General features: G+C 40.5%; 1 protein-coding gene across 1 annotated transcript in view; it reads right to left on the reverse strand.

Moving 5' to 3' along the window:
- The window catches only part of LAPTM4B (lysosomal protein transmembrane 4 beta), a 61142-nt gene extending 43457 nt beyond the window's left edge, over positions 1-17685 (reverse strand). Inside the window, exons 1-2 of the mRNA XM_054057264.1 lie at positions 17464-17685; positions 1471-1582 (exon numbers count right to left, since the gene is read on the reverse strand). Coding sequence (XP_053913239.1) covers positions 1471-1582; positions 17464-17670 — 319 coding nt within the window. The 5' untranslated portion in view covers positions 17671-17685. The remainder of the gene's footprint in view (positions 1-1470; positions 1583-17463) is intronic.
- Between the last annotated feature and the right edge of the window lie 1876 nt (positions 17686-19561).

The raw sequence follows: 19561 nt of genomic DNA on the forward strand, positions 1-19561 counted from the left end.
AGGTTTCTTGGCCCACAAGCCATCCTTTTACAGTCTTGCAGAGTTCACTTCAGAAGCTTCAATAAAAAAATTTAGAAAATACAGTTTTCAAGTGTAGATGGAAATCCCCAATGTATTTGATCTGACAGCTATTGCATTACAAAACAGAATTACTATTTTAAAGCCTTGGGCACTGGCAGGCCTCTGATGTCAGCTATATAAAACCACACTGACAGACAGTCATTACCAAGGTTAATCTCTGAGAATTAGGACAAGGCAGTCAATTTTAATATGTCAGAATCAGCTAGGAGCCCATCTGTATCTACTACGGTTCTTACTTTCTTAAATCCAGTTATGTAAAAAGATTTTTAGTCAGAAGTTGTAGGTGTTTTTTCAATGAACACACAATAAAGTGGCAATTTCCCCTTATTATTAATTAAATGTTGACCATAACATATCTGCACGAAAGAATGTGTGGAAATAAGCATGGGTGCAATTATTTTTCTACTGTGTGGGGCTATTCCTTTTCCTACTGATATTTGTATTGACTTCAGTCAGAATAAGGAAGGGACTTTGAACCTTTTGCTGTGGATGAGTGTGATTCTGAGCAGCAAGACACCACTGTAACTAGCAGGACACCTTTTTTCAGACTGCTGAGAAAAATATTAAACATCAATCTTGTGAGCAGATATGAAAAAGAAATTACTTTATTTTATCAAAATCACATCGAGGGAAAACTTTTCTAGGTATGAGTTAAATTATTGAAGCAAATCAAAAAATCAAGCATCACCAAAAAATTCAAAAAAGTCATGGAAGAAAGCAACAATAGCAATGGACAGAAGGCTTTTGCAGGAAACATAGATATCCTGGCTTGCTGTTCCCTGAAACTGTATTGAAAATTTTTTACAATTTTTATGGAGGAAGAAGCCCTGTGTTACAACTAATATGCCTATGATTAATATTTATTATTATTTAATATAATTCACAATTATTTACAATTAATATTTATACTTGCATACAACAGTTTTGTGCGAGTCATGCCGTGTGCACATGGGGGTATGTAAATACGCACAACACGAATGAACACATTCAGACAGTTACATAAATAGCAGTATAGGTTCTTATGCACGCACAGGCACTACAGGACATGGTGCTTGGAGGTGCTGAGACTCTGTATCGCCCTGTGTCTTGCAAAATCCCCATGGGGCTTTTGGCATCACACTCAGGGATAACATCTCCATGTGAAGGGTTGGCTCTGCCCCTGCCAAACCAGGACATAGCAGGGCAGATGGATTACTAATAGTTAACCAATAAGGTTACTAATAAGTAAACAGTTTGAACTGTGCCATGAATACACCTTTCACAATAAAAATGCATCTGTAAGATACTAAGGTGAAGCAATAATTAAAGGACAATAATTATTTAAACAATGGGACAGTTACATAAATACTGGAACAAGAGCATTGCTTAATTTAGGCAGTTTGTACTTACTGGCATCATCCATAAATTCAAATTCTCCCCCTAATTCAGCACTGGGTAGGTGGTACTGGTCAGGATCGGTCAGGGCACTCAACAGAATCATCAATACCACTGAATTGATAATCTACAGAGAGGAAAAAGGGAAAAGGGTCAGGCTGCAAAAGTAATCCATGAAAAACCTCTGGGCAGGATATATCTACAGCACTCTGCCAGCTATGGCAGAGGCTGTTTTTCCAACTGTGTAACTATAGCATTTAATGAACTCTACAATTAGTTTCTCTGGGTTTGTGTAAACACGACCTATTTCTTCTCCACGTGGAGTCACGAAAACAAAACATGGATTACTCCTTTTCATTCCAACTCTTTCCCAACCCCTCAGATAAATTATTGCTCTTCTTTCAGATTATAAAATATATTAGCACATCCACTTCAGTTCGTTCTGTTGAAAACCTAGAATCAATTGAAACCAATAATTTTGAGATTATTACAAATCGGTGTTGTATTCAAGGATTATTAGTGCGGCAGAACTGGAATTTGGGATGGATCCTGTGAAATTCCTGAATGATTAAATCAGAGCTAATTTGCCAGAAGAGGCTGAATTTTAAAAGATGTTGAGAGTGATGAACTGATTCACATGAGCTGCAAAATCAGGGGGCCTTGAGGGGACAGGAGTAGGTGGCAGTGTGACCCCAGTGTCCAATGCACGTGTTCCTGTGTCATACAGAACAGAGACGCATTCACGTACACTAAGGCTTTGGCTATGAAATGCAATAACAGACTTAAACACTCGAATATAGTATTGAGTGATTCAATAGAAATGGGTTGTGCAATATCACCTATGAGAGGAATGCAGAGAAAGCAAAGATCTATGTATTCAAACAAATCTGAACAGAATGCTCATATCACTTTAAAGTGAAGAGGGCTAATTGCAGAAAAGATTACTCAGCATGAAATAACGTGCCTGGCTAAAAGATTAATCTACAGAACTAGGAAGATAACTGATAAACAGAGAAATGGATAAAAAAAAAAAAAAGAAACGTTGATAAAACATGCTGGGAAAGGCAGAATTTTATTGTTTTGGTTCTCACATTGAAGTCATCCTAATCTGATCACAGGCTACTAGCAGCAACAAAAAGTCATAGGAACATAGGCTATAATAAGGCATGAACAATCTGGAGATATTCTTGGGTGGGATAAATGTTTTTTGATAGCCAAATGCCATCAAGTTTATCTGACATTAGGTCTGTTAGCAATGATCTTTGAAAAACTGTTGAGAATGGGGAAAGAACAAGCGCAGTTTATGCCTTTAGAAAGGAGGAAGGCCATATAAAGAAATTCCAGGTAGATCTTGGTATTTAAGAATAAAAAAAGCCCAGGAACAGATAAAGAAGAATTCTCCCCACTAGCACTTTAAATTTGTATGGTCATAACCAACAATCGCCGTGGGCTTGTCAAGCACAAACCATAATTAATTAATCTTATTTTCTTTCCCTGACAGGCTGAGGCCTTGTGGACAGGGAAAAAGCAGCAGACATCATGTCTTTGCATCTTAGCAAGCCTTTCGACATTATGAGGTTCTCATAAATGAGCTAGGAAAACCTGATTTAGTCAGAAGTGCAGGAAGGTGAGTGCACAAATGGTTGGATAGCTGTAATGAAAGAACAGCTGTCAAGGACTGGCATGGAATGCCAATATTATATATATATATGTCTATATATATCTTCCTGTCAGCATGGAAGATATATTGATTAGGGTTTTCCAGTATCATTGAAAGATTTGATATTTCAAATCACTTGTGATGTGTACCTTTCTTTAATGCCAAGGTGTAAACATATTAGGAGATAGGATTAAAAAAATGTTGACCAACTATGGCAGAATTCAGCCAACAGAGCACAATGTAGTACAAATAAGCATAGAGCATCACATCTGTGATAAATTGGAGAAGAACAAGAGGTGAAATAACTGAGTAGGTAACAGTTCCTTAGAACTAACATATTGTCAGTCTGGGTATGACAGTCAGTACACTGAACACGGCTCAGTGCTATCCCATGAGCTCATCTTTGCGGCTGCATGGCAGTGGACAATGCTGTAAGAGCCTTGGTATAGACATACAAGTCATTCTCCCACTGGCATTTCACAGGGCCTCTGCAGAAAGGATTCAGTTCAAAGTCCTTCTTAAACCACCAAGAAGAACCCTGTGGAGGATCCTGCAATAGAACAGGGTGATCCAACATCTAGAGAGTGTGGCTGACAGGGAAAACAAAGGAGTTTAGGGAGGAGAAGGTAGAGGAAGATGTTTTCAATCTTTTATAAGCAGAAAGGTGAGGAAAGGAGGAGGTAACAGACTTTTCTCTAGATCCACTGGGAGATGAGTAAAATAACAAATTTAAGTTACAGCAAATGGAAACTTAAGCAGCTTGCTGAACAATGAGAACAATCAGACAGAAATAGAGGTTGTCTGGAAGGGGTTAGAGATCTCCATTACTGCATTTCTTCACAGCACAGTTAAATAGCTTTGTGTTGGGAGTGCTGTAGCCATAGATGGTCTGTCTTGACTTTAAAGGCAGATCAGATCATTGTCAAGATTCAAAGTTACATTATATAAATCCTTTTAATTTTTAACATTTTATATAACTTTATATTGCAATCCATTTCTGGCTTTATACTCTTCTGTGGAAAGCTAGAGGACATATGCCAGTAATAAATATGTGTTACTTAAGAAGAGTACTTAAAATAACCAAGAAATTGGAAACTATAAACATATATAGTGTTGCTATTTTAAAGGCATACAAATTTAATCTTTTGAACAGATACAGTCAGGAAGATCCATAAAATACTGACCTAGGCAATCTACTTCCTCCATATGAATATGTCCAGATTCAGATTATGTGTTTGTCAACGTGCCTTTATGTCTCTGTATAAGACACAGATTGTGTTTCCCTGATCTGAAGTCTGCTGCAGTCAGTAGGAATCTCTCTAATGCTCTTCAACGCATCACTTTTCTGTTCTATCAGGTTGTTCTCTCAAGATCCTTATAATGATCTCTGAGCACCTTCCAACTGTGCTACCAGCAGTGCAAATGAAATATACAATGTGTTTATTTGCTCACCCTCTTTGCGGGAGGAAATGTGTGCACAGCTGGGTGCATTATATTTGTCAGGGGCTTTCTTTTGTTTTACAAGTCATATGACCACTGAATTTTGAAAAATTCTTTAATGCAGAAATTTAATGTGCCTAAAAGCTTACTGATGTATGCTCTCCCAAGGACACATAATCAAGGACAAGAACATGAAGTGGTTCCCTGTTGATATAAGCAGTTGGTATGAGAGTTGAAACCTCTGTTCTAGGAAAAGCAAAGGAGATTTTTCTACTCTCTCAACAGGGCCAAGATTTCCTTCAAGATGTTTTACATTCCTTCATCAACAAATAATGTAACAACTAATAAACAATGCTTAAAAAGTATTTTCATTATGCAAAGTTTCAGTAAGCAACTAAAACCTATGCTTTCCCAATGAGACCCGTTGTCCTCCTTTTATCAATGGAGACACGCAGCAGAATTGGTGGTCAGTGGTAAAAATAAAATGCGAGATTTTGCACTATCAGTTCAGAACTATGACCTGCTGCTGATTACAGCCATAGTGCTACCCAGAGTTATAGGAGAGGAGCCCTGGGAGCACTAACAGGCATTACTGGCCCTGCTCAGCCACATCTTGTAATGCACTAAAATTTCAGACCTCTGCCACCAATGAGTTTGTTTTCTTCTTTTCCACAGCATTGTTCCAGAGATAAGCAGTGAACTATGGTGACCCATGGAGATAACATATAAGGGACAGAAGGGTCAGGAACCAATGCATCAACAGGTGATGAGAAAATGAGTACCACTATAATTTCAGATCCTTCACAGAAATGCAGCTGCATGGTATCTATCCCAGCTTTCTAAAATAAAAGTAGTTCCAGGAGTATCTAAGAACATGCCATTAACACAGACCTTATGCTGATTCCTACCTCAAGCAGACAGAGAAATGCTCAAGCCAGTAATTTACACAGAAGTCTGTAAATACTAAAATAATTGGCTGGACTTATAATGACTTCATTTTTACCAGCTTTCCTCCAGCTAACAGTCAAGAGTTGAAATAAAATTGCTCTGATAAAGCAGTTTAGCAGAGGAAGTATTAAGCTTATGCTACCTTGATACACTGATATACTGCATTATAAATACTCCAATGCATGTATTGAACTCTACAGGGTCCCCTCTACAAATATCTTACTGGAGTTCTCCCAAGATGTCCTAACACAGTGAAGAGAGTTCCTTATATTTATAGGAAAAAGTAAGGACACCCCTCGCCGGGCTTTATTTATATTGAGGGCTCAATTTATAGCCGCCTCCATGCACGTAATGGTCTGGGTGATGTTTATGTGGTGAAAGATGTATGTACACTGTTAATTCTGGGTCTGTTTTCACCCTCACTGAACTCAAGAGAGATCCACTTAAGCACACTCCTTAAATCTCTGTGTTGGTGGAGAGCTAACTCACTGCTGTGCTCCCTGTTTGGGGCCCTCAACAGTTCCAGACAGTGAATAACCCAGTAACATTTGGGTATAAACCCTCCATACTTTTAGTTAAGGGGATAATAACAATACTGCAAAGATAAACTTTGTTTTTATGGTATAGCAAATAATGAAAAAATTAGATTAAATTAAAACAGTCACCCTGGGTTAACCCTCCCAACATTGTGGAATCCATATTAGTGAATTATAACGCTGAGATTTAAATGAGCAGCTAGTTACCAAAAACATCACTGCAGTTTACTCAATAGTCCTGTATGTAACATGCTATGGGCTGCCAGATGAAAGAGGAGATTATGTTTCTGAACAAAAATGGTTGTGACCAAATGGTTATTTGAGCAGCAAATAACAGCAGATTTCTCTGAGGACTTTGAGCAGTGAGCCATCTCAGGGTGTTATTGACTCAGGCTCCTAAACCGTGGCCAAGTTTTGAACTGGTGCACACAATTCTAGCATATTTAAAAAAAAACCAAACCAACAACAGAGAACTGACAGGGTTCAGTTTGTTGCCCTCTACAGAGGTACTATTGAAGCAAATCCCTGACATTAATTTTACTAGCTAAAATTCTTAAATGTTTTCAATAAAACTGAAGCAAAACCGCCATACTCTCCATCTCTCTTCAGAAAACTCAAGGTATGACTCTGTTTTCAATAGAAACAGAACCTCAGTCTTTAACTTTTTTTGCTCCTTGAAACTAAGCTAACAACAGAAGCCTGTAAATATAATACTTGGATATCTGAAGTCAGTATTACTGGAAATAAAAGAAGGTATGGAAAACGTAACTCAACATCCTTAATTCTCTCCTTCTTCTGATCTTCTGTTGCTTTTCAATTTGGCAGGTACTTTGCATTTTTTCTTGTTTTGTTTTTTTTTCTTTTTGTGTAGAAGACATTAACAAAAGCAAGAAGACTTTTGTCCATCAAGAGGACAAAAGAATTCTACAAAAGGAAAAAAAAAAACCCATAAAATTCAAGGTTTAACACAACAATTCAGGGTAGATATGTACTCTGTGGGACATCTTTCCCAAACTTCTTTGTTAGCGTTGATGAAGAGTTAAGGTTTATGAAGCACTGACCTGTACAGATAGAATTTTCTATCTGCTTTCTCTCTCATTTTTAGGCAAAGTGCATTTTTTTTCCAGAATTCCTATCAAAAAGTAAACAAGTACACAATTTTAGAAGTAGTTTTTTATAGGTGTCTGATTGCTGCAGAGAGCAGGCAAACAACATAAGAAGGAACGGTGTCCCCATTGTGCGCCCATGTTTCTCTACAGATTTCATGGCAACAATTCAGTCACCTTCCCCTCCAGGCCAGGTAGTACCCAGGAGCTACATCTGAGCACAGGTCACTGAGTGGCTTGGACTCCTAGGAAAGGACGAGCAGGAGAATCATGGTTGTCAGAGTAGCTACCTGTCACTCTTTTTTCCCCTGTCCAAGCCTTCTGCCTCATGCTATTGAAAATGTTTCAACAATGCGATGGTGGGAGGCAAGCTGCAGATGTGGTAGTGATACACATAACAATGAACTGTCCAAGGAAGGAAATCCAGGTACCCTTAGTTTTCTTGTCACCCAATGAAATGTAAAAGTCTGAAGGAAAACCAGAAAAATGGCCATATCGAGCTGGGTTAAAGGAAATCCTTTACCTCTTTCACCAATTAAAGTCATTATCAGATATTATTACCAAAGCCAAAAGACTGGAGGAATATGGAAAAGGATGAGCTATTTATTCAGGAAATGCAAGTGTTTAGTCATATTACAAAGCATCTTAAAAGAAAAATATAAGCCTTTGTGCTTCAGGTTATCACCCAACCTTAAAATAGCAATAGCATAAAAGAAAATGTCTTCCTTCCACAAGTCATTCTCCCTTACTTCCCTGTGGTTTCTCCAAGCATATGTTTCTGGCTGGTACCTGAAATACTGCACTGGAATAAGGACAACATTAGTCAGATGAGAAGTAGCAATTAAGATTTTATGTTCTTTAATCTGGAAAAGACAGGGTAGAGTCTGCAACTCCTGTTGCCTATTTTTCCAAATTACTCATGAGAAGTCAAAGAATAATCCAGGCAGGTTCAGACCAGCATACTACAGAGTGCATATTAGAGACAGCATATAGCAGAAAGCTGCATGAAATATTTTAATCACACTTTATATATACTTGTAAATGCAACTTTGATTATTATAATGACACTAAGCATTGAACTTTAAAGCCTATGCTGATTAAATTGATATAGGAAGTCCAGCGTAATGTATCAGAACTCTTCTGTATAAATGACTTAACTACTGGCTACTGCCAGCCTTTTAACAGTCCTAAAACCCAAACCACAAGAGGTCTGTTATTAGTGAAATATGGTAATGACTAAATTTATAAAAGACAAATTAGATGGACAAACTCTGCAGGAAGCACACTGGAGGTTTCTGTTTCCCTAGAGATAGAGTTTAATTTGCTATATACTTAGTCCTGTCATGGTTTAAGGAAATAGAATATTTGTATGCAAATTTGTCAGTGGACTCTGTTACTTTTACATTGTATTTAAAGGAAGTTGAACCTGTTTCTGGGCAAGGTCCTGAAAACGATTGCCATGGTCTTCTGCCCAGCCTTGGGAAATAAATCATATACCCATATTCAAGTTATACCATTGCCAGATCGACTCACAATTTTACTAAAGCACATCTTGGTTCAGGTTGCTGAACACATATGCCCACTTAAATTAAAAAAAAAAAAAACACCAAAACTTGATAAACCTTTGATCAACTGTTCTTATGTAGTCACCACAGGCAATATCCACAGAAGCCACGCAACAGATCAAGGCTGTCAGTAGTAAACTGCATCCTTGCACCGCTCTGTGACCCAAGGCAGGGATTTAGTTATGCAAGGAAGAAGCAAGTACATCAGAAAGGATGGTACAGTACAGATAATTGCTGAAATAGTAAACAACATGATCACATGTATCCAATCTGTCTGGACACAGCTGTTTCACAGTTGGGAAATGCACCTCCACAAGGTGAAAATCTCCCACAAACCTGTCTTTCTGCCAAAAGCATTTGTTCCGTCTGTTTTAAGTAGCTAATATATCTCCTGACAGAACACGACCTTGCTCAGCACAAACCAGGAATGACTGAAAAACAGCCACAGCACTTTAAAAAGCACTTCTAAGGCAGAGGACGGGGATGACAGTAGTAAGGGCTGATTGTAGAAATCTAGATGAGAGACAACCCATAGGAGGTCCAAGAACAGTGTACCAGGCTCAAGTCCAGATTATTTCTTCACTGATGCTTTCCTGGTAGATTCACTACCTTGGGTTGATCTGGAGCACTGTCTTGCACGTTCAGCAATGAGTGCGTTTTTTCTCTTCCAATTCTGCTGCTAGGAGATTTGAGGCTTTAAACCTCCAGCCTAGCTGCAGAACACCACAGAATCTCCCGTGCACGTTTTCAATTCTTGGCCACTTGAAACTTCCTGAGTTTTACAGTAAATGCATGAACCTCACAACAGAACCAGAAAAAAAAGAAAGTAATAAAGGAAATTAATTCCTATTTTGCAACATCCGTTCCATATGTCCAGGAATATATAAGACTAATTGCATTTTTGCTGACGTCAGTCTAATCAACAATCAGTTTACGAAGCTTAATGTGTTCTACTCTGGCTCACTAGGAGATACATATTAACCTTCAACAGAACTTCTAAAGGCATTTCACTTGATTAATGTAATACCTTCTCTCCTTTCTATAAATATATTCAAGATTTTTGTATAAAAAAAACAAATGCAATTGTAGAATACTTAATGAGTTTCTTCCCTTTAACAAACATTTATATAAATCTTACAACCTAACATCTGTTTTCCCACTGGAGGGAGACAACTGTTCCTTGTAATCCCAGTGAATTTATTATCCAATTGAAGGCCTTACTAAGGAAAAAAAGGGTATTTTACCAAATTTTGCATTTTTTAATTTGATAACTGTGTTGAGTAGAAGAGACAACTGTGTCATTATCCTGGACAACTGATGTAGATTATCAGTTATAGTTGCAATGATTCATATACTCGGTGAAAAATCCTACTAGGTATTTGGGAATATAAGAAAACTTGCATATGTAAGGGGATTAGAGTTTAAAGACATTTTCAGAAATTGTTGTGTTGTGTTACAGACTAATAAACAGTTCAGTAAATGCATGGTCTGTCTAAAAGAAGCTTACAAGAAATTTTAGCCCTCCAATGCCTTGTTTGGGTTTTTTTGAAGTATTAATGGACACGCTGATGTGTGACAGAGTCTGGGGAGGACTCACAAAATGCTGTATCTGCTCCCCTCTGCAACACATCAAACACACAAACCTGGCTATTTTCACTCAGTACAAAAAGCACAGGTAACTTGGGTTATGGTGTACCCATGAATCCATCTTTTTTTCAGATAATCTTTCTGGCCTGATCAAGGATTGATTCTGTCACCCAGACATAAATGAAAAGGGTCTTTGCAAGCTGTCTTATCGATTGTGCAATTTAAATTCTTCCCATAAAATACTTTATTCTGTAATTTAACTGAAGACGATCTAGAACATGAATTGGAGAAAGGAGGTGAGACAGGTCCTGCACTGCAGAACCATCCTGGCTTTGTGCATGACAGGGAGGAATTCTTTCGTTTCAATAACTACATTCTGATTGTAACTTATCTAGAGAGACAGTAACAATTGTAACTTATCCAGAGAGACGTAACAATTAATTGCTTCAAGAATGTCTTCTTGAGAAGGTCCTTCAGACCAGGTTGTAAGGACCCAGCACAGCATAGGTTAAAAATGTCTCAAAAGCAGGTGGTTCTAAGATGGAATGGAATGGAAGTGCTGAGGAGCACTTCTCAACTTGTTTAGGGGGGGAAATGTCCAAACTTATTACCTGATTTACCACCTGACACAGGTGAGAGGTGGGGACAGAGAGTTTAAATGACCACACAAAAGCTTGCAACCTGGTGGACACCCTCCATCTTCTTGGACCCACCGGACAAAGAAACACGTGCTGCAACATGTGGAGCCTTGAAGGTGGTGACTATCTTTTATCTTTTCCATCTCTCTATTTAACTTTTTCTCTTTTCTCTCTTTTGCTCTCTTACCCATTTTCTCGTCTGGCTGCAGCAGGCTGTTCCTGGCATTTTTTTGTTCGATTTTGACTCCAGCAGCATCAAGCACTTTAAGTTTTGTGTTCCATTAAGCAGATTGTTACTGTGTTACCAGTGTTTCTAACTTGGTTTCTTGTCGGTGCTCTATCTCATTGATTGTTTGAATCCAGTGTTTTCAGGGCATGCACCTTGTTCAGTAAAATATTATTTGCACACACCTGAGTGATTTGTGTTACTCTGATGCTGTGCCCATGATTATAAAGAGCTAACTTTAAGTGCGATGCAGCAAAAGTACATTTTGTTCATGGTAATGATCAGTGCTGGTCTTTATTTTTTGTTCTATCACATCTAAGATGCATTCATATTTTTATTTATTCATAATGAAGTCCAAGTTTTCTCTACACTCTCCTTCAAGAGCAAGCATGTGCACGTGAGAGTGTTGAGGCTCTGGCACAGGATGCCCAGAGAAGCTGTGGCTGCCCCATCCCCGGAGGTGTTCAAGGCCAGGTTGGATGGGGCCTGGTCTAGTGGGAGGTGTCCCTGCCCATAGAATCACTAGGTTGGAAGGGACCCACTGGGTCACCGAGTCCAACCATTCCTAACACTCCCTAAACCATACCCCCCAGCACCTCATCCACCTGTCCCTTAAACACCTCCAGGGGAGGTGACTCAACCACCTCCCTGGGCAGCCTATTCCAGTACCCAATGACGCTTTCCATGAAATTTTTTTTCCTGATGTCAAGCCTGAACCTCCTCTGCCCCATGGCAGGGGTGTTGGAATTAGATGATCTTTAAGGCCCTTCCAACTCAAACCATTCTATGATTCTATGTACCCAGGAAGTCTCTAATGAGTTGAGAATGTTGCTTTTTGGGTTTTGTGGTTTTTTTTTTCCCAAGCTCTCATCTTTTACTTTATGATAGTACAGTCGAAAGAAAAGCTAAATATAGTTTAATAGACCTGGCACTTAAGACATAAATATTCAGTCACTGCAGCCATTTCCAGTACTAGAATTGGAAATCTCAAGTAATTTCAGATTTTAACCTGACCCCTTCACCTGCTAGTGAAGAAATCTCACCTGCTGCTGACACTATATCTCCTACCAAAGCCCAGGAATTAGCCATGTCACTCCTCCTCCTGAATGTACTGCCCAAGTTTGGGCTGTGGAGGGGCAATCAGCTGGTGAACACACAGCGAGCCCCATTCTGCAAGACTTCTTTCCCCAGTACCACCAGTACCAGCACAGTAGAAGTGGTAAAGGCAGCCTAGCTATACCACACTACCATGACATGGGAAGCAACATCCTTCAACATCCTTGGCTGATGTGAAGGAGTAGAGCCTTCAGTGAGCTGGCTGATGTACTATAACAATTTATATGTAGATGAAGATCCTTTATTGTTAGCCAATTTCATTTCCTGTAAAAAGAAAGAGAGCTAATTTTCTAAGTAAATCATGAGTTGTCATACTTGTATTCATGCAAGTTCTCACAATTTTGCACTGGGATAACAAGGTTTCCAATTCCATGTAACATCAGGCTTTCTATTGGTGTGATTTCCCTCTTTTCACAGTTTCACAGGATTTTTTTCACTTTTCAAAAATCTTCCAATTCTCACAGGCTTGAAAATAGTAATTAATTTAATCTTTTCTTAGAATTTCTTTTACTTTCCCTGAAAGGACCTTTCCACCCTGTTCAAGGGATCCCCACTAACAAATCCTTGCTGATGTGAGCAGTCTCAAACAGTGTAAAGGTTGTGGGAGTAGGGACAGAGCAGCTTGGAAGGACCCCAGTGTTGGTATATTTCATTTACATGAGCAGTAGTGCTGACCTCTACTCCCTGTTGAGAAAGCCAAGATTTCATTAATCTTCTAAACGGTATTTAAGCATGTTGCCATATATGCTGCTTTGCACAGGGCTTTGCAAGACAAGAAAATAAGTGTGGCCCAGTTACAAAATATGTACCTTTCTCTCTTTTTGACATCAGGTCAAGTGCACTCCCATAAATCAATTAGGCCATATAAACCAATACTTTTCTTTTGCATTACAGTATAAAAAGGACACTACCAGCACATTGTCTCATCCATCAGGATCCAGTCCCTTTATTAAAAAAGTCTGTGCTGCAGACAGAAATTATGCATGTTTGCAACAGTATATTCAGAAAAATCAAGAACTGAAATGTCACGACTAACAATTCATGCAAAGCTTTCCACAAATAGCAGCTCAAATGTTGAAGCCACCCTGGCTAAAAACTTCGGCTTGCTCTATTTACATTCTTACTGAACATCCTTCAGAGGGAGACGCACAACTCGATAACTCGTGGTTATACAAGGTTCTCAGCCTTCCATTAGTTTTATTTTTAGCCCCTTTCTGCAAAGGCCCCAGGGAGGGTAGGAAGAGGCGACTGAGTCACGAGCAGCTCCAGTGGAGAAGGACAGCTCCTGTGGCACCTCCTGAGGGACCGGGGATCCCAGGGGACTGTGGGAGCAGCAGCCCATGCCCAGGGCACTGCTGCAGTGAGGTGAGGAGCAGGTGACACTGGGCACACAGAGCTCAAAAATTTCCTTCTTTTAATGCTCTTTTTTCCTGAATTAATGCCTTGAAGTTTTATCTTCCCCTCTAGCTTGTCAATGGGAAATAATTCCTGTTGTCCCAGATGGTGTCAGCGGAGCCTTAGGGTTTGCACAATTCCCATTGCCATGTGTTGGAAGAGTGGGAAGTCCTTCGGTGACACTGTCAGTACATTTCATGTTTTTCCCTCTTTGTATTTTAGGTAAACAAAGTGGACTCCACTTCCTCATGCTGTGTTTATAAACACTGTTACCAATGGGAATGTTATTCTGATTCACCAGTATCAACTGGGTCACTTGGAACTGATAAAAATGCCGGCTTTGCCCTAGACTCCAGCACCCAGAGGAGATCATAACTGAAGCTGGCTCATTTCAGTGGTGACATTGCTTGAACAGCACGCTGACATAACTGTCTGGAATGAAACAGCCGCTAGAAGTGACTTCTTAATTTTTCTTAATTTTTTTTTTTTTTTCAAAATACTACACTTGTAAGACTTTTGGGCCCCAAACATTTCTGCATTATTACTTGTGACCTCTGATTTCATATTTGAGACAATGCAGAAAAAAGTCCATGCCAGTGGACAGCCCAAAGATTAACAACAAGATGAACTGAACTGGTCCTCAGGTTTTGAAAAAAACATTACTCCCCAGACAGCCATGTTACTGCCATTTTAACCTTCAGCATAATGTTTGTATGCAACATTGCAGCACCCTCTCTTAAGTCTCTCTCCCCAAGGTAGCACACCATTCTTGAAGTGCAGGCTATTCAGCAACCCAATTAGATACTCTTTTCAGGAAGTTTCCTCTGGATGATACTTGTCTGCTCCACAAGTTACTTTTTACACAGTACCCAGTTTCCTGCGATAGTATGTATATTGTGTTATGTATACTACATTGCAGTATCATATAATGGTTCACTGTATTATGTTACTTTAGATGCAGTACCTGTGGCTCTAGTAGGAAGAAACTACTGAAACACAATAGCTATAAAAACATTAGCATTCTGAGATCCATTATCTACTAAAATAGAGCAAAGTTAAATATTTATTTCACAGCTATTTATACTTTCAGAGACTATTGTGAGTGTCCGTGGCTGCTGGTCTTGTGTTGGAAATGCACACAGCATTCCTTCTCTTTATTTCTGTGGGAAAGTGCTCTCATCACACAGCCCTGTAAGTCCACCTGCACTCACTTCCCCACCTACTCCACTATTTGTAGGATTCTAAACATTCAACATTCAACACTAAAACTAAAGACCTAAAACATCCCAGAGTAATGCACTATTTATTCCACATTTACTCGGATGTGAAATTCTGCCTCCTGAAATTACACTAACCCCAAACTGTTTCAACATGTGAAAATGATATTTTAGAAGTCTGCCAAAACTTTTACACTACTATTTTCTTGCTTATCAGAAGCCTTTACTATTGAATCACTGTATTCATAATAATAGAATTAATAAAACTTACACTTCATGGTAGCAGGATATGAGAAAGCAACAAGAAAACTGCTCATTCTCTAGGGGGATGTTTTTTTCCTCAAGTAATTTCCTGTAATGCATAATGACAAATAGCATACAGAATATATGCTCACATGATGAAAAATCCAAGGGGTTTCTGTTTGAACTTTTATTTGAGGTAGTCCTTACAGTTCATGCGTGGTTTGGAGTGATGCAACCACTCAGTCCACGTGCAGACAAAAACCTGCCAGCGGGACAGCATCTATTTTTACATAAAACCTCATTTGATACCACATGGTACCAAATCATGTTTGTTCTTCTGAGACAAAACAATATTTTTGTACATGACTTTGTAAACCAGACCTTTCAACCAGGTTAACTATTTATTCAAGGAGATACCCCTTCCTTATTTATTGTTTCCTAACTTTGTAAGCTGGCAAAAAGGTCTAGCTTTTAAGAACTTCTGCTCTTAACAGTTAACCTTAAAAACCCTAATATTTGCAATAGAAAAGAAAAGAAATATGCACCCTGACATTTTACGAGTTATTGAAAAATCTATGAAAGAAAACGAGGCAAAGTAGGAAGAGGTGTAAATCAGGAAATATCTGCTAGTTAGAAGAGAAAATTTTAGAACAGATTTTGCAGAAAAATACTACGCAAAATTGAGGCACTTGTATTTAAATGTTAGTAATTCAATAGGTAACAAAGTCTAAAAAGCTGTCAGGCTTTTCTTTGTGTCTAAGGCCAGCTGATGCACTTAAATCCCTCTTCCTCCAATATCTTTAGGTCCACTGAGCAGCTAAAATATCTTCATTCCTGTCTTTGTGAAGCCAATGTGAAGAGGCTTCATTCAGCTGAAGGCAGAAAGAAATAACAAGCATCCCGGAAGAAATGTTCAAAAGCTTTCAGGTCGCATTAAAACTTACTGAATCTTCATTGCAGCCAGGCAAAGAGGGACATCTTTTGTAATATTGTCAGTATTCCAGATACCATAGGCTGTGGATATTGCATTTAATTATATTTTATTAAACCAGGGGCAAGAAATAGTTCAACTAACGCACCACTTTCTCAGTGGTGAAATATGTATTTTATAGAACATAGAGCGTTTTATATTATTTCTAGGACATAAATGTCAACCTAGCCTTTTTATTACGCTGATTGAATTTATTTAATGAGTTGCCCTACAATGGAGGCCAGCCATGCATTTTTCACTTGCTTCTGAAGGGAATTTCAGTAGTTAGCAAATAAGCCTGAGTCTAATCTGCTTCCGTCTGCAATCGCTCGAAAAATGATGCTTGGCAAACAGCTCTGCGCGGCCTTGGCACCAGACAGAAACTGATTTCTTACACCAAGAGATAGGGAAGACTGAGCATACTGAGAAGTGCATCTACATAACCTGAAGCGATGAACCAGCTCATTTAATTCTTCTGACACATTTGCAAACACTGCGACTGTAGCAGGGCCAGCTCTGGTAAAGCTGCTTTTCCTGCATTGCTGTCCAAGGGATTGAGAAAAGATTGTCACAGTAGAGGAACTGAGGGTTTAATGGGTTTCATCCTCATCGAGTCTTTACCCTGGTGGAATAACCGGGTGTCGAACAACCTCTGCGATGCATGATAACCGATTAAAACTGTGCCTCGAGGGACAGTTCCTCACTCACATCCTATAGCACTGATAGAGGAAAGAAGTCTTTCTACTACCTGGCAACAGCAGCTGCCTGGAAGCTTTCAGTTCACTGTCAGGCAGCCCAAGATACTACTGACAAACAGTAATCTGACAAACAAGGAAGAGCAGGGATGAGAACACGCGACTTCTTCTTGAAGCAGTGACTAGAGATGATAAAACAGCATTTTCTGCGCAGCGTGGTCAGGATCTGGGCAGCCTTGCTGGAGCTACAGCACCAGCGCAGCGTTAGCGCAGCAGTCAACCCTGGATTGAGAAACACCGAAGTTTGGGGGAACCAAACCCTTCACACCAGGGGTCATCGCTCATCACATTTTCATGCCCCAAAGAGCTTTTCACTGGAGAGCCTGGCAAACCTGCCGGTGCTCCGCAGCTCCTGCTCCCACTCACCCTCGGACACACACATGTCAATGCAGGCAGCGCAAACGCCGGGCTCTGCCTCGCCGAGGGGCAACGCGCTCGGGAGCAACAGGGAAGCGCTGGAGCTCGCTCAGCATCCCGCTGCTGCTGGTAACGGAGGGTTACGGCCCAGCAGATGCGCGGGGCAGCTTCCGCCGGGGCGGACGGGCATCCCCTCCACGGAGCATCAGCCAACACGGCTGGGATCGGGGACAGCGGCGGGGCGCTTACCAGGTACCAGACGCCGAGGATGATGGTGCCGGTGCGGACATGGCAGCAGAGGCAGCAGCTGTTGGAATAGAAACGCGCCCACGGCGAGGTCAGCATCTCGGCGGCTCCTGCGGGCTCCGCGCCGCTCCGCGCCTCTCGCTGCTCCGCGGGGCGGGACCGGGACCGGGCGGGGGACGCGCCTCCCGGCGGGCGGGGCCGAGGGGGCATCCGCGGGTACGGGGGAGGGATGGGGAGTAGGCTGGGGGGGCTTTGGGGCGGAAGGGACCTTTACAGTCATCTAGTTCAACCTCCCTGCAGGAGCAGGGACGTAGAGTCATGGAATCATTAAATGGTTTGGGTTGGAAAGGACGTCAAAGCCCATCCAGTTCCAACCCCCTGCCATGGACCGGGACACCTCCCACTGGATCAGGCTGCCCAAGACCCCATCCAACCTGGCCTAGAACGCTTTCAGGGATGGGGTATCCACAGCTTCACTGGGCCACCCATGTCAGTGCCTCATCACCCACAGAGTGAAGAAATTCCACCTTATGTCTACTCATCTTCAACTACATCGGGTTGCTTAGAGCCTGGTTCAATCTGACCTTGAATGTTTCCAGTGATGAGGCCTCTGCTGCCTCCCTGGGCAACCTGTTCCCGTGTAGCTGCCCCTCTGCAGGTTGCCTCCAAACCCCTCCATCCCCGTACATATGCTAACGCCAACCAACCGACCGACCAAAAAGCCCAGAGCACTGGGGCAAGCACGCCAAGGGATGGGAAGATTTTAAAATACAAGGCTGAAGGAACTCAGTGAGTTGACAACCTGGTCTGCCTGTCCCCTGAATGTCAGGGGTGGTGGAAAAGCGTCATGATCCTGAAGGTCCTACCCACCCATTCTCAGGCACGGCTGCTCCTGGAATTAGTGTGATGAGAGACTCCATGGCAGTGCTTCCTTAGCAGAGCTTGCAGTACTTCCTGACTGGCAAACTAGTAGAAATAAAAATCTTTCTTCACTGCTAAAGAAAGTTAACATCAGAGAAGATCATGGAGTGCTTAAGGTTGCCCCAAATTCTGAAGCCATGAAATCTTTGTTTTCTTTTTCAGTGTCCTCCTAATCCATTCCCACAGTAACTGTTATTAAGGAGGCAGAAATTGCCCTGTGAAGCTGATACATAAGTTGTCACTGATACACTCCTTGTCACTACCTACAGTTAATGGTGCTGAAGGAAGCAGCAGTAGGAGGAAGAACCCCGTGCTGCATATTCAGGTACTGATGCAGGTAGAAGCTAAAATTCCTACCAAGCAGCTTTTTCATATGTTATTATTTGTGACTTGTATCATTCTCTAGAGGAAATAACCAAGAAAATTCACTAGGAGGTCTAAACACCTAGCCTGATGCTAAGAATGACTTATTTACTGCCATCTATCTTGGCTTCCTAAAAAAAATCGCACAATTTATCATCAAAATATATGATTGAAAATTACTCAAATATTTCCCTGTATGGCTGGCTTGAGGCTCCTCTTTATTTCATACATACATCTGCACTGAACAGGACTCCAAGATAAAAGCTAACTTGGCATGGGGGAACATTTCTAACTATGCCTTATCCTTATGTGTAAAGCCACTATAGGAAATTAAATTAAAAATACTTTAAGTAGGAACTTTACATAAGCTTTGTTCTTAATTTGTCATTATAAAATGTTCAGGGTTTGCAGGTGGTGCGCATAAAGCGAAAAGCCACTTGACACTGAATATTTAATTTTGACTAGATTGTATGCACATTTCCAGACTGATATTAAAAAATTACTCTAAATTTCTAGTAAAATGAAACATCCACATTGACAAAACAAATATTTTGGAGACCAAAGGAAAATCCCAAACAATGTCATCTGAACTATCTCACTGGTAGCCTTGAGATACCTCAGTCTGTAATACTAGGAAGTAAAAAATTAGAAATCTAAACTCTGTATGCAGACCTTGTAAGGGTACATGGAAGGTACCTCCATTAAGGCTGTCTGACCAAGGATCTGATCTTTTCAAAGGAAGGAGGATAATAAAGAGAAGTGATAAACAAGGACAGGAACCCGGTGGATAAGGGACAACAGAGACAATGCCAAAGAT

The sequence above is a fragment of the Cuculus canorus genome, chromosome 2, assembly GCF_017976375.1.
Source record: "Cuculus canorus isolate bCucCan1 chromosome 2, bCucCan1.pri, whole genome shotgun sequence".
Lineage (NCBI taxonomy): Eukaryota > Metazoa > Chordata > Aves > Cuculiformes > Cuculidae > Cuculus > Cuculus canorus.